We start from the raw sequence: 27,243 nt of genomic DNA on the forward strand, positions 1-27,243 counted from the left end.
GCCAACTCCCACTTCCTGTATGACGCCCACTGTTCCAGCCTGGTAACATACGAATGGCCCATCACCCATACGCAACAGTCAACTGCAAGAAAAGACACCGTTGGCATTATTGTTTTATTTATAATGACCTGCACAGCTTCAGGGCGGGGAACTCTATTCCTGCTCTCTTATCAGGGATCCTGACCTCGTCCCGTGTCCACCCTTTCAGTGCCGCCCTGATCCTGAACGCCCCCGTTGGGTCGTCCTCGCCATTTAGCCGAGTTTCGTGTTTGAGCGCTGCCAGGTGGCTGCACACCCAAGAATGGGACTTGGCAGTTTCCCTAGCCCAAACGACAAAACTCTCCACTTGCTCCTTCAAGCTTGAAGTTGCTGCTCCAAGGGACTTTGTCACTGCTCGGAAAGTGGTCAGTTGGGCCGCATATCTTCTCCTGGTTGACTGTGCCAGGGAACGTTGGCCCATCCTTTTCAACCGTTCCCCCACCGAAGGAGTCGCCATAGTGCTGCCGGGAACGGTGTCATCTCCTCCCCTGCCTGCGGCCATGCCTCCCGGAATCGTGACAGCTGAAAGCGAGAGAGAGCGTCAGCTGCCACATTCTTGACACCTTCTACATGCCTAGCCCTGAACTCGATGTTGTGACGTAAACCCGCCCTGACTAGCTCTCTCAGCAGACTTAGGACTAACGGGCAGTTCGCGCTCAGTCCGTTGCTTGCCTGGACCACAGCAAGGTTGTCAGACCAGAACACTACCTTTTTGTTGCCCAGCCCTTCTGGCCATAGGTGCAGTGCCACTACGATGGGAAACAGCTCAAGGACTGTGATGTTTGCCGTCACCCCTTTTTTGCGCCACGCATCAGGCCATTTCATAGCACACCACTTCTCTCTAAATATTATCCCGAAACCTACTCTCCCGGATGCATCAGAAAAGAGACACAAGCCTTGGCTGCTTTCCCAGGGGGCCCTCCATATCACTGTACCATTAAAATTTTTCAGGAACGCATCCCACATGCTCAGGTCTGCTCTCAATCCTGGTCCCAGACGCACCAGGTGATGCCTCTTCTCAACCCCAGCCGTAGCCTTAGCCAACCTGCGGGAGAACACCTTACCAGCTGGAATGACCCTTGCGGCGAAGTTCAGCTTGCCCAACAGGCTCTGCACTAGCTCCAGGGTTGCGCTGCCCTTTCCCATCATTGCGCTAATCTCTTGTCTCAATTCACACACCTTCTCTGCCGGGAGTCTGGATTGCCCTCTGATCGTATCAAGTTCAATACCCAGGAATGTCAGCACCTGCGCGGGCCCTTCCGTTTTCCCCGGTGCCAGGGGAACACCCAAATGGTCTGACAGGACCTCAAAGGCCTGCAAGGCTTCAACGCACTCCTGAGAACCGTCCCTGCCAAAGAAGAGGAAGTCGTCCAGATAGTGGGTGACTTGTGAAATGCCATGCCTGGTCGTGAGGGCCCACTGCAGGAAGGAGCTGAATGCCTCGAAAAAGGCGCACGAGACCGCGCAACCCATAGGCATGCAGCGATCGAAAAAGAATGCCCCCTCCCACCTGAAACCCAACAAGTGCTGACTGTCAGGGTGAACAGGCAGGAGGCGGAACGCTGACTCGATGTCTGCCTTCGCCAACCACGCTCCCTTGCCTGTTCTCCTGACCAGATCGATGGCCATGTCTAGTGAGCAGTAAGAGACTGAACACGCCCCCTCCTCCAACCAGTGGTTGACAGAATTGCCCTCCGGGTATGACAGGTGATGGATCAGTCTGTAAGACCCCTGCTGCTTTTTTGGGACCACACCTAGCGGGGAAACTAAGAAATTCGGAAACGGGGGTGAAGGATATGGCCCGGCCACCCTCCCCAGGTCAACCTCCTTCTTGATCTTTTCCCTGACCACTTGATGTAATTCCCTAGCTGACTTCAAATTCAGGGCATCCCTGTGACCCAGGGGCCCCTTGTACGGAATCTTGAAACCATCCACAAATCCGTCAATCAATAGCTCACGCTCCTTCCTAAGCGGATACACCCTGAGCAACGGCAAGATGTTTAGCAACACAATAGGGGAAGGACCCTTGGAATGCTCCATCCCCCCACCCAGCTGGGGGATTCCGACATTGCTACTTGAATGGGAGCTATCAGTCCCACCCTTGCCCCGGGATTTCATGAAAGGTGGGCCCTTGCTGTAATCCGCCTGTGCTTTGTGTTGCCCAAGGAATCTACCACTCATTTCGTCGCCATGCTCTATCCGTCCTGTCTGCCCTTCAATCATCCTATTGTCGAGCGCCCTCTTATCCTTGTGTTGCAGTGGGGGTGGATTCTGCCCACTGGTGCAAGAGATTGCTGCGTGTTGTGAACCACACTTGCTGCACTCATGGGCAAACTTGCACGCCCTCCCCCATGTGCATGCCCCATTGTTAAACAGCCTGCAGGTTCCTGAGTTAAAGCGCCTAGGTCCCGTTCCGTAACCCCTCCCCCGCCCTCCCCGAAAGGGCTGCTGGAAGGACCGCCTTGGGTACTGCTCCCACTTTTGCTCCTGCTCCCACCTCTTGGCTTCATTGCCCTCGCTCTGTGTCCTGTGAGATGTGTCCCTTTTGCTGTTCCCAGTCCTACACATGTGCTTAAACCAAAGCTGGATGTCAGTGTGATCCCACCCTATTTCTGGGCAACTGGCCATGGTCTTTCTGAACTCCTGATCATATGAAAACCAGCCCATCCCTCCAGACTCTCTTGCCCCTTGTTGGATGGAATTGGCATACTCCATCAGAGCCTCGCTCTGATCTGGGTCCTTCTGCACAATTATAGCTGCCAAAATGTTGAATGCTTCAGTCCAATTCTCAATGGTCTTCTCAGGCCACCGCTGAAACCTAACCTTGTCCTCCTCTTTCTTTCCCATCCTCCTTGTGTCAGCCCCTGCATTGTCGTGCATTAATAAGGTCAGAATGTCTATATACTCCCTTCTCCATATACCTTCCTTCGCAGCTTGAGGCACCTGCCTGGCCAATGAACAGCCACCTTTTGATTTAAAGCCTGGTTTCCCTGCGCCCGCTGGCTGACCTACCCCTGACGGAACTGAAGCAGCCCCAACCGTTGACCCGCCCGTGCCCGTCCCTGGGCCTTCTGATGCCCCTTCCGTGGCCAGTGCCCGGCCTGCTGCCTTGATAGGGCCCAGTGGTTCGTCCACGGGGGGGGGTTGGTAGTGGCTGGACGGGTCGGTTTTGAGCGGCGGGGATAGGCCGAACGGCCAAATAGGGTCTGTGTTGGCGGGCAGTGCAGGATTCTGGTGGCGTGTGGGGCGGGTTGGCCGTGCAGTCAAGCTTAGCGGCCGAGCGAGGTCTTTGTGCAGGGCTTGCGGCGTGGTGAGAGCGGAGTGAAGCGTGCGCTGCATCGGAGAAAGGGGCTGTTAAAGTTTTCAGCACAGTTCATCGGAGACGGGGCGCTGGATGGGGCTTGCGCGTTCTTGCTAAAGTTTAACGCTTGAAGGGGATTGCGAGTCCAGCTATGGTTTACCGCTTGAAGGGGCTTGCGCGTTTCTGTTACAAGTTTACCGTTCAGCGGCGGTAGGGAGAGGCACGGGCGCACAGTTTTATTGGCAAACGTGGGTATCTGCGTGAGACTGGCAAACAGGCTTTAATTGTTCAGATGTGTGGTGGACCAGCCGAGCAGCGGGATTGAGGTTTTGTTGCAGGCAGGGCTGGGGTTCGGTGTGAGCGGATTTAGGCGGGAAATGGGTAGGCCCCGAGGTGGTCGTGAGCATCGGGGGAATCTTGCGGCTTGAGGGAGAGCGGGCCGTTGCCTAGGCCTCATCGGGGATCGGTGATGTTGAGGGTGCTTTCGGTCCGGGCGGATGGGAAGAGCCTTTGTGTGTTTGCGGCCGGCTGCGCTGCCGCGTGTGGGCTTTATGTTGTGTGCGATCCTATCCTTGGTGCCCGGGGCCCGGTCCGCGAGTCTGCGTGGGCAGACGGGGAGGCTCCGCCGGTTGAATGGGTCAATCGCTAGTAGATAGCAAAACGGGGAACGTGTTGGTAGCGGGAAATGAGCAAAATAGGGAGCGTGTTTGTAGCGGGAAATGGGAGTCGATATTCTGTGTTGGACAATTCATCGGTGCCTGGCTGCCTGCCGAACATGTGTTCTAGCAAATCATGTACAGACGTGTCGACATTTAAAGGGATATGGGTTTTAAAGGTATAAACTCCGGTGCAGGTCTGCTTGCCGAACAACGAGGGGCCACGTTGAGGGTCTTTGGTGTCGCATGAGCCTTTACCACGCAGGTCCACAAGATGCTAGAACCTGATTGTATAGCCATTACATTTAAACACGCATTAGGAGGGCACCTTTCAGCTAGAAATATATATACCAAATGTTCACCAATTTCTTTCAGTGTTGTTGTTTCACTGGACGGGCCGGTTTGAGCGGTGGGGATAGGCCGAACGGCCGAATAGGGTCTTTGTTGGCGGGCAGTGCAGGATTCTGGTGGCGTGTGGGGCGGGTGGGCCGTGCAGTCGGCTGTAGGTACGGAGCATGTGCGCGATGTTGAAGGTCAAAGTGGGTTCCAGCGGATGTCTGTCTACTGTGTTTTATTTAGCCGAATGTATGGCGAACAAGCTTAGCGGCCGAGCGAGGTCTTTGTGCAGTGCTGACAGTAATATAATTGATTTTAAATATCGAGGTAAACGATCCTTAGCAGTAGCATCTGCGCTGTTGTTAATGAAATTATTGACTTAACTTTGAATGGGTCAACGCACGAAATTGCACGGCCATTATTACCTCACAGTGGTCAAGGCGGTGAGGAGTACAGGCATGCGCTGCCAACGAACACACCGTTTGGGGGTAACACGGGGCTTTAGAACTATTGAATGTACAAGGCAAAGACAAGGTGGAAAGTGCCAAGTTGTAACAATGACCCCGATCTGGGGTAGCACGAGGCGTTAAACTTTTCAATGTACCATGCAAAGACAAGGTTTGAAATTGCCAGGTTATAACAGCAGATTGTTCTTTCAGACGCCACGTGGACCACGTCACAAGATTAGCATCCCGGGTAAAGGAAAGGCGGAAAGCATCAGGTAACGACTGGGCAATGTATATCTTCGGCCCGTGAGCGAGGAGGCTGGGGGGTGCGAGTGGCGTGCCTCGCCCGGGTAGGGTGGGGGCCGGGCAATGAAGCGGTACATCGGGCAACGTGGTTTGCATACGGGTGTGTGGGCAATGAATAGTTTTGATATCGACTTACGCGATTGTTTTTTCAGATTGGGTACAAGAACGCTGGCAAAGACTGGCAGCAGCTGACTTCGCAAGAACATCAGGTAAAGCAGGGTTGCGTACGTCGGTTGCGAGCGGGGTGTCGGGCAACGCGGGTCTCTCTACAGGTGTGCTGGCAAGGATCCTTTTGCCGTCAAATAACGCAATATTATTTTACAGATCCGTCCAGAATCGCGGGCAGGTACCGGCAGCGGCTTTCTTAAGGAGCAGCAGGTAATATACGAGTTGCATACGTCGGTTGTTACGGGCCATCGGGTAACGCGGGTTCCTTGCAGGTGTGCGAGCGGGAAGTTCGTGCATGATGAATAACACGTGTTGTTTTACAGGTCGCGTTAGGATCTCGGAAAAGTTTGGCAGCGGCCGACGTTGAAGGAACAGCAGGTAATACATGGGTTGCATACATAGCCCCGCTGCAGAGTCCCAGGTTGCGTCATTTTCCCTAAAATAGAGAGCAGCAAATTCCCTTTGCCACAGTGTTATAAATGTGCTGTGCACGGTGTGTCCAGTTGATTACCTTTCCACTACTGCTGATATTTTGTAGGTAACGCGGGGTGGGTAACGCGGGTTCCGTTATGGGCGTACTAGCGGCGAACAGGTCTGATAAAATGTGTAGTTTATTGACGTGTACTTTCTTACCCGTAGGGACTCGGAAGGGTAGGAGCATTCGCGATGAGCTCCCGCGGTGACGCGTTGCCACAGGATGGGCTGTGGGTGGAATTCTTGGCGGTCGCACAGACAAAAGGGCCAGCCTGGGCACAAGGCTTCATTGAAGCGCGCCGGCTGGAGGAGGCTGGCAGGCCTGGGGCACACGATGACGCACCTGGCACTTCGGGAGAGGGGACGCGTCGGTCCACCCGCAAGAGGAAGGGCACCCGGAAGGAATTCCCAGCCACGCCAGCACGCAGGAATGAGACAATGACACCATCCCTTCCCCTGGTGGCGCCAGCGAACACGGCGTTAGTACCTACTGTGGTACATGAGTCGGTGGCGGAGATAACTGACTTGGCCCAAATGGGTAAGACAATGACCGAACAACCACCCCCCACCACCACCCTCCACGCCTGGACCCCGATCAGCACCGAAGACACCATCCGCACGATGAACTCCATCCACTCCGGATCACCGACCGACCCCTGCCCTCACCACGTCTTCAACAAGGCAGACGCTGTCATCGCACCCCACCTGCGAGACATCATCAACACATCCTTCGACACCGCCACCTTCCCTGAGAGCTGGAAGCACGCCGAACTCAGCGCTCTACTCAAGAAACCCACAGCGGACCCCACCGAACTCAAGAATTACCGCCCCATCTCGCTCCTCCCGTTTCCAGCCAAAGTCATCGAGAAGACCGTCAACAAGCAGATGGCCGCCTTCCTCGAGACGAACGGATCCCTCGACCCCTCACAGTCCGGCTTCCGAGCCAACCACAGCACCGAGACCGCCCTCATCGCCGCCACCAATGACATCCGAGCCCTGATGGACAATGGAGAAACAGCGGCCCTCATCCTCCTAGACCTCTCCGCGGCATTCGACACGGTCTGCCACCGCACCCTAGTACGGCGCCTCAGCAACATCGGCATCCAGGACAAGGCGCTGGAATGGATCATCTCCTTCCTCGACGGAAGAACACAGAGAGTCCGCCTACCACCGTACAAGTCAGAGGCCTCCGAAGTCATCTGCGGCGTCCCCCAAGGATCATCTCTGAGCCCCACCCTCTTCAACGTCTACATGAGCCCCCTCGCGGCCATCGTACGCAAACACAACCTCAGCATAATCTCCTACGCCGACGACACCCAGCTGATCCTCTCCCTGACCAACGACCCCGCCGCCGCCAGAGCCAACCTGCACGAAGGGATGAAAGAGGTAGCCGAGTGGATGACAACCAGCCGCCTGAAACTGAACTCGGACAAGACGGAGGTCCTCATCCTGGGCTCCTCACCCTCCGCCTGGGACGACTCCTGGTGGCCTCCCGCCCTGGGCACCGCACCCAAACCGACAGACCATGCACGAAACCTGGGCTTCATCCTGGACTCCTCCCTCTCCATGACCAGGCAAGTCAACAACGTCTCCTCGGCGTGCTTCAACATCCTACGCATGCTACAGAAGATCTTCTGGTGGATCCCCACCGAGACCAGGAAGACCGTCACCCAGGCCCTCGTCACCAGCCGACTGGACTACGGCAACGCCCTCTACGCCGGTACCACCGCCAAGCTCCAGAAGAGACTCCAGCGGATCCAGAACGCCTCAGCCAGACTCATCCTCGACATCCCACGAACCAGCCACATCTCCGGACATCTGAGAGACCTCCACTGGCTCCCCATCAACAAAAGAATCACCTTCCGCCTCCTCACCCACGCACACAAGGCCCTACACGACCAAGGCCCGAGCTACCTCAACAGCCGAGTCAACTTCTACGCTCCCAAACGCCACCTCCGATCAGCCAACCACGCCCTCGCCGCCGTCCCCGCATCCGAAAAGCGACTACAGGAGGAAGGTCCTTCTCCTACCTGGCCGCCAGGACCTGGAACTCCCTCCCGACCGACCTGCGCCTGACCCAAGACCACCTCTCCTTCAGGAAGAAGCTGAAGACCTGGCTGTTCGAGCAGTAGCGGCACCCCCCCCCAGCGCCTTGAGACCCTACGGGTATGTAGCGCGCTTTATAAGTGTCACTGATTGATTGATTGAATGGACGACATGTTGGGTTTAATGGCTATGTTTCAGAAACGTTTAGACTCCATGGCGGCTGCACAGGAGAAGTTGGTCCCACTTTTTGGGGCAGCAGCTGCTGATCCGGTGAGCCAAGTATGGGCTCAGTCAGGGCCGCCATCGCTAGCAGGGCCACCACTGCTGGCCGGACCATCAGCGTTGATACCCGCCAACTCAGGTGCCAACTCTCAGGCTACACAGAGTGCCTCTCCAGCTAGTCAACAGAGTGCTGCCAACAATGTTTCTCAAGCGGTCGCCCCAATGCTCACGGTCACCCCGCAGATTGTGAATGCCTTCAATTCCCAAAGCGTATCGGCAGTCGCTCAGCAGAGTAGTACTTCCGCTGTTCATCAAAGTATGGCCCACGTGTTTCCTCTAACTGTAGCCCCTCAGATTGTCAATACCCTGAATTCACAGAGTGTGTCAGCAGTCGGTCAGCAAAGTGTGGCCCCCATTGTCCCTCAGAGTGGGCCCCCCATTATGCCGGAAGCAGATGGACAGTAAGGGTACCTCTGCGGCAGAAGGATACAGTCAATACCTCTGCCTGGCACAGTAGGGGTGCCTGAGCCAAGAACCTGGAGCCGAGGGGGTTCCAGGAAACAGCGTCGGCGCCCCGTTAGTCCTTCGGGCGGTCGGGGGGCCTGAACCGACCGGGGGTGTGCCTCATCGCTTCGCCCTGACAGGGGGGCCGGGAGTAGAACGAAATAAAGTGTTAACGTATTGCACCGTCAAGAGCATCGACTCACCGTGCAAGATGGCTAATTAGGCATGCGGGTCAGCGAGGGGCTGCCGCATTGGATCGCCTGTAAGATGACCCACCTTATCTGCTACTTGTTATGCAAAATAAAGATGTCAGAGATTTCTTCTATCAAGTGCCTGTTTTGTCTGGGTTGTCTTTAGATCAGTTGAAAGGATGCAGTTTTAGAGATTGATAGTTAGAAGTGTCAGGAGAGGAGACTGCAAGTGTTAGGTGTTGTAGAGTTACTAGGAGTGAGGGACAGAATGCCCTGTGTATGACTGCAAGCCTCTCCGTCCTGTTTTGAGTGTCTGATCTATGTGTGGAAGGGCCTAATTTCAGGGAGGAGGACGTCCACGTTGTGTGTGAAGAAGAATGTGAACCAGGTTGAAGGTTGAAACTAGTATGTATTACTGGACAGTATGTATTAATGAGCATCAATTATAATTAAAAAAATCACAGATAATATACCTTTTTTCATTCTTCGAGTCCCAAAATATTTTCTGTGATAATATTGGCACATGGGCAGCATATAGTGTGTTATATTCCTGAGTTTGGCCCAGGTAGCGTAGCAGCCTATTTCTTACATTGTTGTTGAAAATAATATTTCTCCAAAAGGACATTTTTTTACACAGCCAGCTCCGCACAACATTATCATGATGCCTTGAACATCATGTACTAGGGGTCTCTACACACTAGGTACAGAAGGCGTCTTATCTTCATCCACAAGGTGAAAGTACTATAGACATATCCATAACACATCTAATCTAATGCACACATGGCAAAGGCAGCTTTTTATTATAAACTAGCAACCCGTCCCGACGTTGTCCGGGTATAAATTGCTGCCGGCCAGTAGTATATTGTTTTGTAGGATTTCGTTTTGATAGCATTTCTTATCTGTGACAGGCCTGTGAAACGCTGCGATTCATAGTGCACTGCTGATGCACTTAAGAGTGCGCGTTCAGTAGTGTGTGACCTCGAGTTTCCCTACTTTATTTTTCCTTGCACTATTATATAGCGCGAACTCGACAACATGGCATGAGCACAATATACATTACAGAAGAACACATTCATTTGTGGTAGGCACGGGGAGACAAAGCGATTTGCCTGGAATCACAGGATGTTGAGCTGATGCCGAGATTCGAAAGTAGCTCCCCTGCTCTAAAGTTCGCAATTTTAGAACTTGTGGCGGGAGGTGTGTCTAAAAGTGTATGTCGGTGCTGGCCATCAATGAGAGAGACCTGTGCATTTTTCAAATCGGTGGTGAAAAAATATGAGTATGTTGCTGGAGATGTGGGCCGCCGTGCCACCAATGTACTTACCGGGGGGAGGGTAAACACCCATTATTCCACAACTTTCTTTCCGCATACCATCACTCCGCATACTTTCATTACGAAAGTACCATGACTCCGCAATGCCATTATAACGCATGGCATTACATTTTATATGCTTTTACCAAGCATACATTTACAACGAAATTCGTTGTAAATGCATGAATGGTAAAAGCATTTTTTTTTTATGTTTGGACTAGCAGCCCGTCCCGACGTTGTCCGGGTATGAATTGCTGCCGGCCAGTAGTATATTGTTTTGTAGGATTTCGTTTTGATAGCATTTCTTATCTGTGACAGGCCTGTGAAATGCTCCGATTCACAGTGCACTGCTGATGCACTTAAGAGTGCGCGTTCCGTAGTGTGTGAACTCGAGTTTCCCTACTCTATTTTTCCTTGCAATATTATATAGCGCGAACTCGACAACATGGCATGAGCACAATATACATTACTGAGGAACACATTCATTTGTGGTAGGCACGGAGAGACAAAGCGATTTGCCTGGAATCACAGGATGTTGAGCTGATGCCGAGATTCCAACGTAGCTCCCCAGCTCTAAAGTTCGCACTTCTAGAACTTGTGGCGGGAGGTGTGTCTAAAAGTGTATGTCGGTGCTGGCCATCAATGAGAGGGACCTGTGCATTTTTCAAATCGGTGGTGAAAAAATATGAGTATGTTGCTGGAGATGTGGGCCGCCGTGCCACCAATGTACTTACTGGGGGAGGGTAAACACCCATTATTCCGCAACTTTCTTTCCGCATGCCCTCACTCCACATGCTTTCATTACGAAAGTACCATGACTCCGCAATGCCATTATAACGCATGGCATTACATTTTATATGCTTTACCACGCATACATTTACAACGAAATTCATTGTAAACGCATGAATGGTAAAAGCAGGTTTTTAAAAAAATATTTGTATACGGTAAGTATGGGTATAGGGGTATATGTTTTTGGGTACTGAGGTATATGTTTTGGGGTGTTTGGGTATTTTAAGGGTTCAGATATAGTTTTTGGGTCATGGGGTACAGGGGTAGGTTTAGGGATAGGTATGGGTTTTGGGCAACAGGGGTATTTTTAGGGTTCAGGGCTAGGTTTGGGTTTTGGGGTATGGGGGTATTTTTAGGGTTCTGGGGTAGGTTTGGGTTTTGGGGTACAGGGGTATTTTAAGTGTTCAGGGCTAGGTTTGGGTTTTGGGGTACAGCGGTATTTTTAGGGTTCAGGGCGGTTTGGGTTTTGGGGTACAGGCGTACAGGGGTATTTTAGGGTTCAGGGTAGGTTCGGGTTTTGGGGTACAGGGTTATTTTTATGGTTCAGGGTTAGGTTTGGGTTTTGGGGTACAGGGGTATTTTTAGGGTTCAGGGGAGGGTTTGGGTTTTGGGGTACAGGGGTATTTTAAGGGTTCAGGGCTAGGTTTGGGTTTTGGGGTACAGGGGTATTTTAGGGTTCAGGGATAGGTTTGGGTTTTGGGGTACAGGGGTATTTTTAGGGTTCAGGGCTAGGTTTGGGTTTTGGGGTACAGGTGTACTTGTAGGGTTCAGGGGTAAGTTTGGGTTTTGAGGTACAGGGGTATTTATAGGGTTCAGGGCTAGGTTTGGGTTTTGGGGTACAGGGGTATTTTTAGGGTTTATGGATAGGTTTGGGTTTTGGGGTACAGGGTATATTTATAGGGTTAAGATGGGTTAGTGTTTAAGGGTGTTGGGGTATTTTAAGGAGTAAGGGTGGGTTATGATTATGGGGTGCAGGGGTATTTAAAGGGAGCAGGGTGGACACCCGGAGCTGGAATGTACAGAACCTGGGAAGAAAAAACAAAGAAATATTGGGCACAACGCTCGCTTTTTTTACCGTAATCTCGCGCCCCGCACACGCCCACGCCCCCAGCACACAGCACACAATATGAGACATGGCATGAAGGGCGGAACGTACCAAACGCCGCCAGCATCTGTCACGCCCCCAGCACACGCCCACAGCACAACGCAGACACGCCCACAAGGGAATACTTTGCTGGCACGGTTCTTTTACCTTTTAAATGTATATGGTGGGCGTCTGCATAGCCTATGTCCTTCTGCTGCAACTGCCCTTTCCAACGCTGTATTGGGTTTTGTGATTGGTGCAGTGGTTCCTGAGATTACCCGCCTCAAAGGTTTGGGCTCTCTCTTTAATATATTAGTATAGATAAGGTAAGTATGGGTTATGGGGTATATGTTTTGGGGTACTGTGGTATATGTTTTGGGGTGTTTGAGTATTTTAAGGGTTCAGATATAGTTTTGGGTTATGGGGTACAGGGGTAGTTTTAGGGTTTAGGGATAGGTATGGGTTTTGGGGTACAGGAGTATTTTTAGGGTTCAGGGCTAGGTTTGGGTTTTGGGGTATTTTTAGGGTTCAGGGGTAGGTTTGGGTTTTGGGGTACAGGGGTATTTTGAGGGTTCAGGGCTACGTTTGGCTTTTGGGGTACAGGGGTATTTTTAGGGTTCAGGGATAGGTTTGGGTTTTGGGGTACAGGGGTATTTTATGGTTCAGGGCTAGGTTTGGTTTTTTGGGTACAGGGGTATTTTTTGGGTTCAGGGCTAGGTTTGGGTTTTGGGGTACAGGGGTATTTTAGGGTTCAGGGGTAGGTTTGGGTTTTAAGGGGTACAGGGTATATTTATAGGGTTAAGATGGGTTAGTGTTTAAGGGTGTTGGGGTATTTTAAGGAGTACGGGTGGGTTATGATTATGGGGTGCAGGGGTATTTAAAGGGAGCAGGGTGGACACCCGGAGCTGGAATGTACAGAACCTTGGAAGAAAAAACAATGAAATATTGGGCACAACGCTCGCTTTTTTTTCCGTAATCCCGCGCCCCGCACACGCCCACGCCCCCCAGCACACGATATGAGACATGGCATGAAGGGCGGAACGTACCACACGCCCCCAGCGTTTGTCACGCCCCCAGCACACGCCCACAGCACAACGCAGACACGCCCACAAGGGACTGCTTTGCTGGCACGGTTCTTTTACCTTTTAAATGTATATGGTGGGCATCTGCATAACCTATGTCCTTTTGCTGCAACTGCCCTTTCCAACGCTGTATTGGGTGTTGTGATTGGTGCTGTGGTTCCTGAGATTACCCGCCTCAAAGGTTTGGGCTCTCTCTTTATTATATTAGTATAGATAATAGGCAGCCCAAAAGATTGGTAAAGGTGGCACTTCCTCTGACACTGAAGGTTCCTGCATGCTGAGTAATCACCACGGACCAGTCTGACATTCCGTTTGGGGTGTCCAACTCAAGACCAAGACGGGGTCCTTCACTCTCTCCTATCAGGTAATGGGGTTGGATCGTCCCTTGGGGGATTCCTGGCTCTAGACCCATACACACTCTAGGTACACTCAGAGTAGGGTTTCCATCGTAGGAGTACGATAGATTACTATATTGTATACTAGCAGCCCCCCCCGGCTTTGCCCGGGGCAGAAGGGGGCTGGGGGCAGCATTTGAAGCCTCTGTGCACCCCCCCACTCTTCCCCCCGAACTTTGCCCAGACCGCATCCCTCCCGCCCCGACATTGGCCATGCCGCCTCCCGCCTTGAGCCTTCAGTCTTGAGCCTCCCGCCCGCCGCGACATTGGCCATACCGCCTCGCGCCTTGAGGCTCCCGCCCGCCTCCCGCCTCCTGCCACCCGCCTCCCGCCTGCATTTGCCTTACCGCCACTCCTCGCCGCAAGTCCACTGTTCGCCGCAAGTCCACTCCTCGCCGCAAGTCACCGCTCCTCCCCGCATATCGTCATTACGTTATGTGTCGGTTGCGATCAGCGCTTTGTCGCGGCCGGCGCTGTAGATTGGCACTGTGGTTCCCGAGTTTACCTGGCCAAAAGGTGCAAGTTCTCTCTTTATAATAGTAGTATAGATTAATTATTTTAAAAAAATTAAAAGCCATTGTTATTTGTAATATCAATACATCTAAGTCACGTAAATACAAAACATGTTGCATTACAAATGCTATAGGTGTCACATTTGCAAAAGATAAAAGTATTGGCATTGGAAATGACAGAGCTATTAATTTCGCTATTTTCAAAACCAACATATAAATAAAAAAATTGTCATTTACAAGACCAATAGCTCAAACTTTCCTAATGCGAGACCTATTGCATTGAAATGCTTGTTTGTTTAAAAGATGACATTTTATTTTCCACCCACAGGTTGTTTCTTGCAGTGCATTATGGCATCTTGAGGTCACCTAAACGCGCTGGGAGTTCTGGGGTTAGTTTTCATGGTAGAGTGCTTCTTCCGTATGGGAGGGTGCTCGTGCTCTGCTCTCCACAAGCGGCCTAAGCAGCATATTGCTTGTGAGTCTTGAAACAGACGCTTTAATTAAGCACCAGGCTCGGGCTATGTAGGAAATGCCTCGGGTCATTTCTCAGGTCTTTTCGTGAAGCTCAGAAGGTATGACGAGGGTGCTGTGTTGCTAAAACAAAGCATATCCTTGCTGTTCCGATAAATCATTCTTTAAATATAAGCATGTCCGCCGTGATGCGGTTATTCTGTTTGCAAGTACTACATACTATGTGGGCTGTAGCAGGGATTAGCCCGACCGACTCTTTAAAAAATAAAAAAACGTTCTAGAGGAGGCAAGCACTGAAATATTCTAGTAGATACCATTTTCGAAATCTTTACCCCACCTCTTGTGCATTTTTTTACCCCCCCTCATCACAGCTGCTATTGTGCTTTCACTCCTCATCTTTGTTTTTTCTCTTCGCTGTTCACTTTACCGCCAACTCTCGACTATTTCTCTTACAAAGTTCTCCTTTCCTCCTTATCTCTTCTCCTTCACCCTCACCCCCTTCATCTGATTCTTCTTTCAACACTCACAAGCCTTTGTACCTCTCTGCCGTTTTACCCCTTGCACTCTTCCGTTCCTCTTTATCGCTCCTGCTTTTTGCTTTCACTTATTTCGAACACCTTTTGCCCCTCCTTCTTTTTTGCGTCTCTTAACTTCATTTCAATCTTTTCTTCCTTCTTCTACTCTTCCCCTCCTCCTTTCCCAAATCACTTTCTCCCTTTCTTTCATCTTCCCCGCACCCTGCAGCCCCTTAACCTTTACCCCATATTTCTCGCCACCCTGTTCGCTCCTCTTCTGCCTCCCCCCTTCCCTCCCCCTCCCCGTATCCTGGAAATCACCAAATTGAGGGACGATTTCCAGCCTCTCATGCTAGAGGAAGAGGAGGCTAAGGGGCTGGGCAGCCCCCGCTGCCCCCTCAGTAGTATTAGCTGCATCCCCACCATAGCTGCCAAGGTTTCAGATTGCTTACGTGTGACATTTTCATAATTTCAGTGTAATTATGAGTGACATTCAACAAATATGAGTGACACTGTCTCGCAAGCAAAATCAAGCGATAAAGACAAGAAAAACATATAAACATCAATAATTACACCTATTTGAGTAACGAAAAACTAAAACTGCTCCAAAGCACAAGGCAGTTGTATCTAATTTTGCAGACACCCAGCCAAAAAACGTGGGATTGGCTGGGTGTCAGGAACATGAGTTACAACTGCCCTGAAAGTTTGTCATTAACAAAAGCAAATAAAATGCTCCAAGAATCAGTTTGTTGCAGGAGCCCGTCATTTCACTTTGATGATGATGAGTGAAATGTGCTGATAGTAATACAGCATTTTGGGGTTTGTATGCCACAGGGAGGCTGGCTGGCACAGATTACGAAAGTAACCACTTTTACAGGAAGGAATTGCGACGCGTAGGCAGTGTGCAACAGTATTCATGTCAATTGCATCTAATTTAAATACATGATGAACACAACAGATCGCAATCAGAGAACTTCAAACTATTTAAAAAAATAAAAGACATTTCTGACCTCTTCCTTACTGTGTATTCAAGCTTCACGCGCCTTTCCGTGAGATGTGCAGTGCTATGCCAAGTCTCTGCTGTGTATGAAGGCTCTCTTTCTAGGCGACGGCTCGACTGCTTTGCCCCCAGCTCTAACAGCAGAGGCCTAGCAGAAGAGAGGGAGAGTTGCTCCTCGATAAAGCTTCTAGCTGCAGTTTGGTTTGTCTGTAGAGCTGTAGGCCTGACATGATGTCTGACGACGCGAGCAGGACTCTGCATCGGACTTTTGAGTATTAAGCGGAGCTGTTGGCACAAAACGTGTTACAACCTGGTCTGCTCCTTACGTTTGGGTGTTGCATGCTTTGTCATTTCAAGGCGCAAACATCAAAGGTTCGCGTTACTGCTGGCAGACCCCCCCCGCGCCGATCATGCCAGTAATGTAGCGCCGCAGCCAGGTGGGCCATTATTCTATCACTGACCGTTAGTGTGCGACGAATGCCGAGTCGGGCTGCCCTGAACGCCGCAGAGTGGTGTAGAATCTCCCGCCGCTTCTTCTCTGGCAACCTCACTTGCTGCAGTGCACGCCCGCCTCTGCCTTACCTCCGCTCCGGACTTAGCCCCCACTTCCCGGCCCCCGCCCGCACCGACATTGCCTGGACGGCTCCCGCCTCGCCTTACCTGAGGTGCCGCGCCACTCCTCGCCGCACGTCACCGCTCCTCCCCGCCTGTCCTGTCGTCATCACGCAGGTGTAGGTCACGGTTAACGCTACGTCGCGGCTGGCGCTTGTTTTAGGGGACTACTTTGTTTTAAAATGTAAATTTTTTAATTTAAGTTTTTATTTTATTTTATACAGCCTATGTCCATTTACACACCCTGAGGATTACAACAATATATTGGGTGTGTGGATTGGCGCTGTGGTTCCTGAGTTTACCTTGCCAAAAGGTGCAAGTTCTCTCTTTATAATAGTAGTATAGATAATAGTAGTATAGATATGCCTGTATATATTAACTGCTTTAGCCCCATTGAAGAAATGTATCAGCTGTTTACTCTACTGGTGTTTTTAATCTCTTTTATCTGCTTCTGTCTCCTAACCATTGCAGCACTTGTAGTTTACACACGAATAACGTTGGTTCAATACATAGATATTGAAAACTTCCCACTGTATATTCTGTATACTTCTCTGAGAGAAAGTAAGTACCAGTGAATGAGCGAACAATTCTGTACTGTTTCGACGATCCCTGAGTGCTCAGGGTTGTCATGTTCAGTAGTTGCCGAGTCCATTCGCTTCCTTGTAAGGTTAGGGGGGGACTTATGGTGGCACTGTGAGCTAGCTGGTCTGTAGGCCAACATATCCTGCGGGGTCTGGAATCAGTGTTGACACCAAGCCCTTAGTGTATGTAGTCCTACGGGTTAGTGGGAACTACACAACAATGGTTATTGCATTTATAAAACTTGTTAGCTTAGATATTTTCACTTGGCTCTGTGTTTTTCTGGAACGCTTCAAAGAGTTTCTAGGGCAAAGTTTCTTCTTTTAAATAGTGCCAAGATGAAATGTTTCTATGCATTTAGGCATAACGTGCACACAATGTCAAGTAGCATTTAGTGCCAGTGATGAAGGTAGTGTACTCGGAGCAGGGATTCTTGTGCTGAGTCTTTCTAGGCAAGGACAGTTCCAAAAAAGGTAATCCATTGTCTGCGTCCTTGTCTGTGATACTTGGTGCTGGTACTCACAGTCCTGATATGTTCAACTGGTACTTACATTATTAATGCATGACTGGTACATACAATCTGGACACGTGTAGTAGGTACTATAGTGACTCTTTTTTGTTAGTAAGACCACACTCTACAGGTCTACACATATTTCTTGATCTTTCATCTTTGTAGGTAAAGCTTCAAGTGTGGCTGCATATTCTGAAAAAAGAGGAGGAATATTTTCTGAAGTCGAAAGTCAAGAAAGAGGAACAATATGAAACCATGAGGGTGAGTGGCTGCAGTGAGTGCTATGTCTCTGTGTGTCTGTATATGTCTGTGTCCATGTATTTGTGTGTCCCTCTTAAAGTAAGCTGAGTAAGCCTACAGACTGGGTCATAGTCCCTACCAAATAAATATACTGACCGGAGCCACTCCACTAGGGGTGACAAATGCAAAAACAACAGTTGATGGACAGAATGCAGAACAATGTCATACATTCACCCCAGTACAGAGATGGGTTAAAACTGGAATGGCATGGTTAGCAGTAAAATGATGGATTTAGGCCCAGATCTCTGTACTGAGGTGAATGTATGACATTGTTCTGCATTCTGACAAACCAACTTTTGTTTTTGCATTTGTCACCCCCAGTGGGACGGGTATGCTCAGACGTGAGTCCCATGCTCTTCATGCCACTGGAATCAAGCTATCCTGGCTGATGAGGGCTGAAAAACGGAAACCGGTCCTAGGATGCTTGTTTCCAGTCCAGGGAGGACCTGGTTTGGCAGTTCAGGCTGGACTGTTCCCATGGGGGACAGGGTTAAGACTGATTTGCATATGGCTGGGTTCAAACTGGAATGGCATGGTGAGCAAAAAAACGATGGATTTAGGCCCAGATCTGTGTACTGAGGTGAATGTACGACATTGTTCTGCATTCTGTCCATCAAGTGAATGTACAACATTGTTCTGCATTCTGTCCATCAACTGTTGTTTTTGCGCCGCTCAATTAGCCCACAACACACGGAATTTGCCAGTCATGGACCTCACAACAGCAAGTTTCCCGTACAATGTGGTATTATTGGGGGTACCAGGACATGATAGTTCACAGGAAAAATCTAGCCTCCAGTTAATAAATAAGGCTACCCACTGGTTAGGGAAACATTTTGGGTTTAATAGCTCAGACCACAGACATTTCCTGATGGCGAGAAGGGTTGGGTGGATTGGCAGGTCTAAGAAAATATTTTAAGGGGATTGCATGATTGTCACGCTGAGATACCCTTCAATGGCCCAGAAGATTTTGTTTTCATCCTCGCAATCATTTATGGCAGACTCTGGGATCAAACCAGTACCATTGGGTTTCTTTTATAGACCCCCGTCTAAATTCTTATTCCCCCATGGCGTGGCTACACAGGAAGCAGGTCCGAGTCGGAGAGGGGGGTCCATTGCAGTTAAGAAATGCTTTCGCTCCATTGATTGACTTGCAGAGGGAGCGAGCGTGGTGAGATTGGAGGGTATTCAGGCAACACACACCAAGGCCCAAAGGGGGAGGGAGGAGGATGATGATGGGGAACCACTGACCACCACAATGAATATAGAGACCTAAGGGAAAGCAGGTCTCCCAGCACAGATGGGGATAATAGCGATGCTTCGGGCCCTCAGGTGAGGTGAAATCTGGATGACTTAAAACCTATTTCGTGGAATGTGAATGTGGCAGGTTTGACAAGTAAGTTTCAGGACGAGCAGTGGCTCCATTATATTAGAAAGTTTGACATAATAGCCATCCAGGAAACATGGGAGCCCATAAATATCTTCTTTTTAGAAGGGTACAAAACTTTTTTTGTCCAGCAGGAAGGTCTAGTGTAGTAAGTGCCAGCGAGGGCCTACTCATGTTTGTAGATTTAAAGATACAGGGGAGGTGGAAGTTGACCCCATGAGAGTCTGAAGTAGCACAGAGTCTAACATTTGTTAGCAAGAACTACCGTTTGCCATTTATTAATTTCTATAACGCACAGCAAAACTTTCAGGGATCAAAACCCTTTGAGGAATTAAGCATTTGTTTAGGGAAATTACAGGCTGAAGTACGTGCCCATGCACAATTAATAGCAGTGGGAGATTTTAATTGCCACCTGTGTCCTAACTTGAGGGTGACTGAATGTGATTGGCAGGAATGTACACTAAACAAAGGGCCACACATGGAGAACACCAAGTCAGGAAGGGAGTTGAGTATGCTTCAAAAAATCTTTGGTTTGACCCATACAATGGCTTTGATTGTCGGCCACCCAGACACATCTGTGCCCCCTACGTATAAGGGTAGAGTTGGTGCGTCATTTATAGATTTTATTTTTTTCTCTCATACAGTGAGGAGATTCATTACCAGTTTCAATATTAGGCATAGTATATTCAGTGACCATAACCCGGTAACTTTGTCACTTGCTGCTCCACAACAGCATTTGGTCTTGCACAGTCTGACGGGTGGATCGATCTCTGCAACGGATCAAGGAAGACAGCTGAAATGGGCGCAGGTTGACACAGTTGCTTTTAACAAATCCCTTTTTAGGAGAGGTCAGCAGGATATACAGAACTGTTTAAATCTAGATACACAGGGACAGGAGTCTTTTCAGAAATATTCAGCTATTGCGCAGTTAGTGGATAGCCTTTTAAAAGTACCTGCACCCACACCCCTCAGGGACATACCAAGATGGTTTGATGGGCAATGCTCAAGGGCGCTAAGAAACCTAAAGATGGCACTGAAACAATCACCAAGAGATAAAGGGTGGATCAGGACCCTGCCGTAAAGTGTACAAGCAGGCAGTTAGGACTCAGAAACGCGAACTTCAAGTGAAGGCTTGGGAAGATCTAGAAGAGGCCGCTGAGTTTAAGGATTACACCCGATTTTGGAAGGTTATAAATAGCCCCTGTTTTAAAGATTCAAATAATCCATGTCTGGCCCATAGTATTTTACCCGAGCAATTGTCAGCTTATTAAGAGGGCATGTATAATCAGCCCCTGATAGGAGACGAGCCACAGTTACAGATTGAGGCTCAGAGAACTGTTGTTATTTTTTTTATTATAGATGAGGTGAGATTAGGATTACACACAAGAGGGGAAGACTACAGATTATTTTACGTGTTCAAGCGTGGTCAGACAGGGATGCGTTTTAGCTCCTTTTTTATTTACATTATATATTAATGGTCTTGACTCGGCATTAACCGCATTACAATTTGACTCTCCTAAAGTAGGCTCAAGACTAGTCCCCATGCTACTCTACGCGGATGATGCGGTTGTCCTTGCTCGCACAACCAATGCTTTGCAGATCCTATTAGACGGGTTAGTGGGATTTATGAATGATTTGGATTTGACACCTAATTTAACAAAACCCTACATAATGGAACTAGGGAAAAGGAGGAGGCAGGGGAATTTTTATGCATTCGGCACACACATTCTGGGGAAAGTACCGGCTTTCTCTTAGCAATCAATCAATCAATCATATCATTTATAAAGCGCACTACTCACCCATGAGGGTCTCAAGGCGCTGGGGTGGGGAATGCTGCTACTGCTCGAAAAGCCAGGTTTTGAGGAGTTTTCTGAAGGTCAGCAGGTCTTGGGTCTGCCGTAGGTGGATGGGGAGGGTGTTCCAGGTCTTGGCGGCGAGGTGGGAGAACGATCTGCTACCGGAGGTCGCTCTTCAGAAGCGGGGGACTGTGGCGAGGGGTGAGGTCGGTGGAGCAGAGCTGGCCGGTGGGGGTGTAGAAGATGAGTTGTCTGTTGAGGTATGTTGGTCCGGTGTTGTGCAGTGTCTTGTGCGCGTGGGTGAGGAGCTTGACAGTTATCCTCTTGTTGACCGGGAGTCAGTGCAGGTCTCTCAGGTGGGGTGTGATGTGGCTGCTGTGAGGGATGTCGAGGATCAGGCATGTGGAGGCGTTCTGGATGCGTTTGAGCCGTCTCAGGAGTTTGGCCGAGGCTCCTGCATAGAGGGCGTGTCCGTAGTCCAACCTGCTGCTGACCAGGGCCTGGGTGACGGTTCTTCTCGTTTCAGTGGGGATCCACTTGTAGGTCCTGCGGAGCATGCGGAGGGTGTTGAAGCAGGAGGAGGTGACGGCGTTAACCTGTTTAGTCATGGAGAGGGTGGAGTCGAGGATGACCCCTAGGTTGCGTGCGTGGTCGGTGGGTGTTGGAGCGGTTCCCAGTGTGGTCGGCCACCAGGAGTCGTCCCAGGCCGAAGGGGTGGATCTGAGGATGAGGACCTCTGTCTTGTCCGATTTGAGCTTCAGTCGCCTGTTCCTCATCCATTCAGCGATGGCCTTCATTCCTTCGTGAAAGTTGGTTTTGGTGGTGTGGGGGTCCTTGGTGAGGGAGAGGATCAGCTGGGTGTCATCAGCGTAGGAGATGATGTTGAGGTCATGCAGACGGGCGACGTGGGCGAGCGTTGCCATGTAGATGTTAAACAGAGTTGTGCTGAGGGATGAGCGGTGGGGTACGCCGCAAATGATGATCTTGGTGGCTTCGGAGCAGAAGGGGGGAAGGCGGACGCTCTGTGTTCTGTCTGAGAGGAAGGAGGTGGTCCAGTCCAGGGCCTTCTCTTGGATCCCGGCATTGTGGAGGCATGTTCGTAGTGTGTGGTGGCAGACCATGTTGAAGGCGGCTGACTGGTCCAGGAGGATGAGGGCCGCCGTTTCTCCGTTGTCCAGCAGGGACTTGATGTCATCGGTGGTGGCGATGAGGGCAGTCTCCGTACTGTGGTTGCTGCGGAACCCGGACAGGGAAGGGTCTAGGGTGTTTGTTCTCCTTGAGGTAGCGGGTCAGTTGTTCGTTGACGGTCTTCTCGATGACCTTTGGTGGGAATGGGAGCAGGGAGATGGGCCCGAAGTTCTTGAGGTCCTTGAGGTCCACCTTGGTTCTCTTGAGTAAGGCGTGATCTCGGTGTGCTTCCAGCTCTCCGGGAAGGTTGCTGTCTCGAAGGAGGTGTTGATGGCTTTCCAGAGATGGGGTGCAATGGATGTGCTGGCTTTGTTGAAGATATGGTGTGGGCATGGGTCTGACGGAGATCCGGAGTGGATGGTGTTCAGGATCTTTATGGTGTCGTGGTCGTTGATGTTGGTCCAGGAGAGCAGGAGGTTGGTGTGGATGGTGGTCATGGGGGGGGAGGTCTCAGTGGTTGTCGGGCGGTTGTGGCATTGAAGCTGTCGTGGATGTCTGCGATCTTGCGGTGGAAGAAGGTGGCCAGCAAGTCGCACTGGTCTTGCGAGGGTGGGACGTCGTTGGTGTTGGAGCTGGGGTTGGAGAGTTCCTTCACAATGTTGAAGAGCTCTTTGCTGTTTTGCGCGTTGTTGTCTAGGCGGTCTTTGAAGGAGGCCCTTTTGGCGGAACTGATGAGGTGATGGTGTCTGCGGGTGGCGTTCTTGTGGGCTGCGTGGCTGTCCAGTGTTTGTTCACAGAGCCAGATCTTCTTCAGCTTTCAGCAGCTTTGCTTTGAGACCCGGAGGTCTTCAGTGAACCAGCTGGCTTTCTTGTTGGTGTGACTGTTGGAGGGTTTCTTGATCGGGGCGAGGGTGTTGGCGCAGTGGTTAATCCACTGTCTGAGGTTGCCGTTGGCGGGGCCGGGGTTGGTGGGGTCGGCGAGTGGGCTCTGGGCGAGGGTGGTGGTTAGCTGGACTTTGCTCCAGCGAGGCATCTGTTGGATGCGGTGGTGCGCGGTGGGTTTCTTGAAGGTGAAGTGGATGCAGCGTTGGTTGGTCCAGTGGAGTTCGGTGGTGTGGTTGAAGAAGAAGATGGGGTCAAGCATAGGAGTGGGTGGGTGTTGTGATGAGTTGTCCGAGTCCGAGGTTGGCTAGGTTGTCGATCAGGGTGGTGGAGTTGATGTTGTTGTTGTTCTCGAGGTGGAAGTTCAGGTCCCCGAGGAGGATGTAGTCCCTGGAGGCGAGGGCGTGTGTGCTGACGAAGTCGGCGATGGAGTCATAGAACTGTGGTCGGGGTCCTGGGGGTCTGTAGTTGAGGGTTCTTCTGAGGGTGTTGTTGTGGTTGGTGTGGATCTGGAAGTGCAGGTGCTAGGCAGTGCTGAGGGTGTCGTCGGTGTTGGTCAAGACTCTGAGAGTGTTCCTGTGGACGATGGCGATTCCTCGTCCTGCTCCGTTGGTGTGGTCCCTGCGGGAGATCTTGTAGCCGTCCGGGACGGCTAAGGCTATGTTGGGTGAAGAGGCGGGGTTCAGCCAGGTCTCCGTCAGGAAAGCGACGTCTGGGGAGGTTGAATCGAGGTGGTCCCAGAGTTCAACAGCGTGTTTGCGTGCGGAGCGGGTGTTGAGAAGGATGCATCTTAGGTGGTTGGGTTCTTTCCTGGTCGGCAGCATGGTGGGGCGGATGCTTGTGAAGCTGCAGTTCTGGCAGGTGAAAGCTTCATGGGTACGCTTTGGGCGGCCAGGAAGCAGGTGTGTGATCGTGAGTGCGTGGAGGGTTCTGGCATCGTAGCGGTGTTGGTCATCATGACGTTCGCGGGGTCCAGGGATCCTGCCGCTGGGCGCGGTCCAGGCCCGGACGGGCGCAGACAGACTTGCCTTACGTGTCCATTTTATATGGAAGCGAAGCGTGGGGTTTTACCAGGATAAGCGAAATACAGAATGAAGAAAACAGGTATTTTGGGCAGTTGCTGAGAGTCCCCCAGAGTACCCCCACATTTATTGTTCATGAGGAGCTGGGGTATAGGTATATTTCTGACCTACTGGCTGTGAAAGCCCTCCCTTGTTGGGTGAACATGTGGTCCAATGAGGAGACAGGTTTTAATAGGAAAGTAATTCAAAACTGTCTCTCCTTGGATCATGCGTTAAAAATCCTGTGGTTAAAATATGTAAAGGATTCCCTTACGATGCTGGGCAGGGCAGAGCTGTTTGGTCGCCCTGATAAGTTGAATCCCTGGGATAAAGTTCTTGTCAAAGATGTTTTCCAAATTAATTGGGGCCCAAGGGGAGGAAAATGAACTGAAAAAGCCTGCAGTCAGAAATCCCATTTTAGTCAGGTCGACACAAAGTATTGAACTGTACTTAACTATTCTAACCAGTGCTCATGATCGATTTTTAATCACACGGTTCAGACTGAACTTGTTACACCACTCACTGGCTGTACCGGCAAGGTATACAGCACCTTTAGAACAAAAAGGGCCCTGTGGCTGCGACAAAAGGTCTCCACAGGATACCCTCCACTTTGTTCTTTTGTGTACGTAATACTCATTCCCGAGAAGAGTGTATCTTAAGGGGCTCTTAAGGAAACATAATTTTAAGCATGCCCGGGTGGCCTTACACTTTTTAAAACTGTCCCCTGATGCTTTTGCATTATCATGTGTCACACATTTTTTAAGATCTGCTTGAAAGCTAAAAAACACGAGGGCAATATAAAAGAAGGACACCTTTAAGTACCTGGTGCATTAGTGGGGAGTGTGTGTGGTACAACTTTTTTATTGTCTTTTAATGTTTTAAGATGTTTCTGAGCATTGCTCCTTATGTTTATGCGGTGCCCTGATTGTCCTGTCTTCTTTATTTTTATTATATGATGATCAAATGTACTGTATTGTTGTTCTGATGAATGCGTATCTTTCATGGTCATATTTTTTATATATGCCGAATAAAGATTATTATTTTTATTAATATTATTATTAACTAGTTCATATATCTCAGTGAAATAACCACAGACTCTGGGTAAGTTTTATCTAAATTTCAAACATAAAGGTGAATACTCTTTCAATACAAATTCACAGTGCAAACGCCATCAATTTCACATGGGAAAGATAAATCATTTAGCAGATACAGTCAATGACACAAACTCAGTCAACAAATCAATGGAAAAGGAGTAGATAGATGAAGAGACAAAAAGAGTTCAGAGGCAAAAATACATTTGCAATCATCTGAAGGTGCACCTGCTACTTTATCTCGAGCTGGTTCTTCTTTGGGCCAATCTATAGAAATGTTACATTCTGTCCAAAGATCCGATGGGACAACAATGTTGTAGTATCTTAGGTTGTATTTAGCTATGCATGTTCTCCTCTCTGTCTTAGAGTCCTAGGTTGCCAGTGTTCTATGTGGTTCAGCTGCGCTGAGTATTCCACTGGGGACAGTTGGTGATCTCTGTCTCTACCTGGACTATAGATGGTCCTGTTCTCCGCTTGGGTTGTCAGCTTCTACAATAAACCTACAGTTAAACCCTCCAAGTCTGTTGCGGTTTACTACATCTATTTTTGGCGACGGGCGCTGAACAACCCACACGAACCCACCACTTCTGAACGTTTTCGGCAAACAACTGGCTGTTCTACAATTTAAACCATCACCTCGTATTTTCCAGCATCGCGGCATCGACGATCTTATTACCGCCAACTGGAGACACTCATCGACTATTTTCTACGTCCTTCGACATCGTCGAAACGTCGTCTCATCAGTATCTTCATCACCTGGTACTCCTCTAGATCGTAGCTGTACTGCGGTAAGCCGCGCATGCTGTACGCTAGTGCTTGTGGACAATTTGAGAGCGGGGAACTGGATTTTTTTGTAAATTACTTTTTAATGCGCTTTGTGCCATCTGCGCTGGAACGCAAGACTAGGAAATGCGTTCCAGCAACTGAAAATTTTACGTGACGCACGCACCGTCATTTGCGTGACTGTGACGTTTGCGTTTCAGCCTGAAACGCATCGTTCACTTCACGTCATTTTGGCCAGAACGAAGCGCATCAGCAGTCCTGTTACACGCTTGTGTTCCACTGTCTACGTCACAAACAGACAATACTCTCTTGTTCAGAGAGGAAATTTCACGGAGCAATTCTATTTTGAGAGAACACTCGAACAATGCTGTGACATCATAAAACACACCTCTCTCAGTCAGGCAAAGTTACTTAAAGTCGTCATAAAGGACTTTGGCAATACAGAATTGATTTTTTTGTCTTTTCATTCTGCACCAGCTTTACCTTACGTTTAGCTTCCACTTCTCTTACAATTTTAATTCGTTTTCCATATTTCTGGATTCATTCACCATGTCCTTGCAAGGAGTTCTACCACCTGCTCCTTTTCTAGAAACACCTGGTGATCCGCCTATCAAGTGGCGCAAATGGTTTGATGGATTTGAAACTTATATTGGCGCAATTGGTGCGTCCAGATATCGTGCAGAAAGGAAGAAGTACATCCTGTTACACTCACTTGGATTTGAGGGCAGAGAGATTTACAAACATCTTCCAGAGTTAGTACTAACTGAGGGAGAAATTCTAGATGATTACCAACAGACATTAAAAAAACTTGAAACAAGATTTGATGTTCAACCCAGCATTGTAGTTCTACGACACAATTTTTTTAAACGCACACAAAATACTGGTGAAGATGTTGACAACTTCATAACTGCACTGAGGGGACTTGCTTCAGACTGTCAGTTTGAGAATTTTACAGACCAGTTGGTAAGAGATCAGTTCATAGCAAAATGCACTGATAGGACAATTAAACAAAAACTGTTATCCTTGGGAAATCCTACCTTGGAAGAAACAATTAGGGTAGCGAAAAGCATAGAAACGTCTCAAATCTCTGTAAAAGAGCTAGAAGAAAAGAAGAATGAGACTGTCACGGCAGTAAAGTTGAAAGACACAAAACCCCCGTTCAATAAGTTTCCAGAAGGACAACAATCTACCGATAAGCAGAATTCTTTCTTTAATAGAACAAACATTTGTTTTCGTTGTGGTAACCGACCGCATGGTCTGAATGGGA

General features: G+C 49.7%; 1 protein-coding gene across 2 annotated transcripts in view; it reads left to right on the forward strand.

Annotated features, from left to right (window-relative positions):
• The window catches only part of LOC147659154 (E3 ubiquitin-protein ligase TRIM39-like), a 376,357-nt gene that overhangs the window by 13,012 nt on the left and 336,102 nt on the right, over positions 1 to 27,243 (forward strand). For both annotated transcript variants that reach the window (XM_086951936.1, XM_086951935.1), the window contains exon 2: positions 17,717 to 17,812. In XM_086951936.1, the coding sequence (XP_086808062.1) occupies positions 17,717 to 17,812 (96 nt within the window). The remainder of the gene's footprint in view (positions 1 to 17,716; positions 17,813 to 27,243) is intronic.

The sequence above is a fragment of the Lissotriton vulgaris genome, unplaced genomic scaffold (assembly GCF_964263255.1).
Source record: "Lissotriton vulgaris unplaced genomic scaffold, aLisVul1.2 SCAFFOLD_980, whole genome shotgun sequence".
Taxonomy (NCBI): Eukaryota; Metazoa; Chordata; class Amphibia; order Caudata; family Salamandridae; genus Lissotriton; species Lissotriton vulgaris.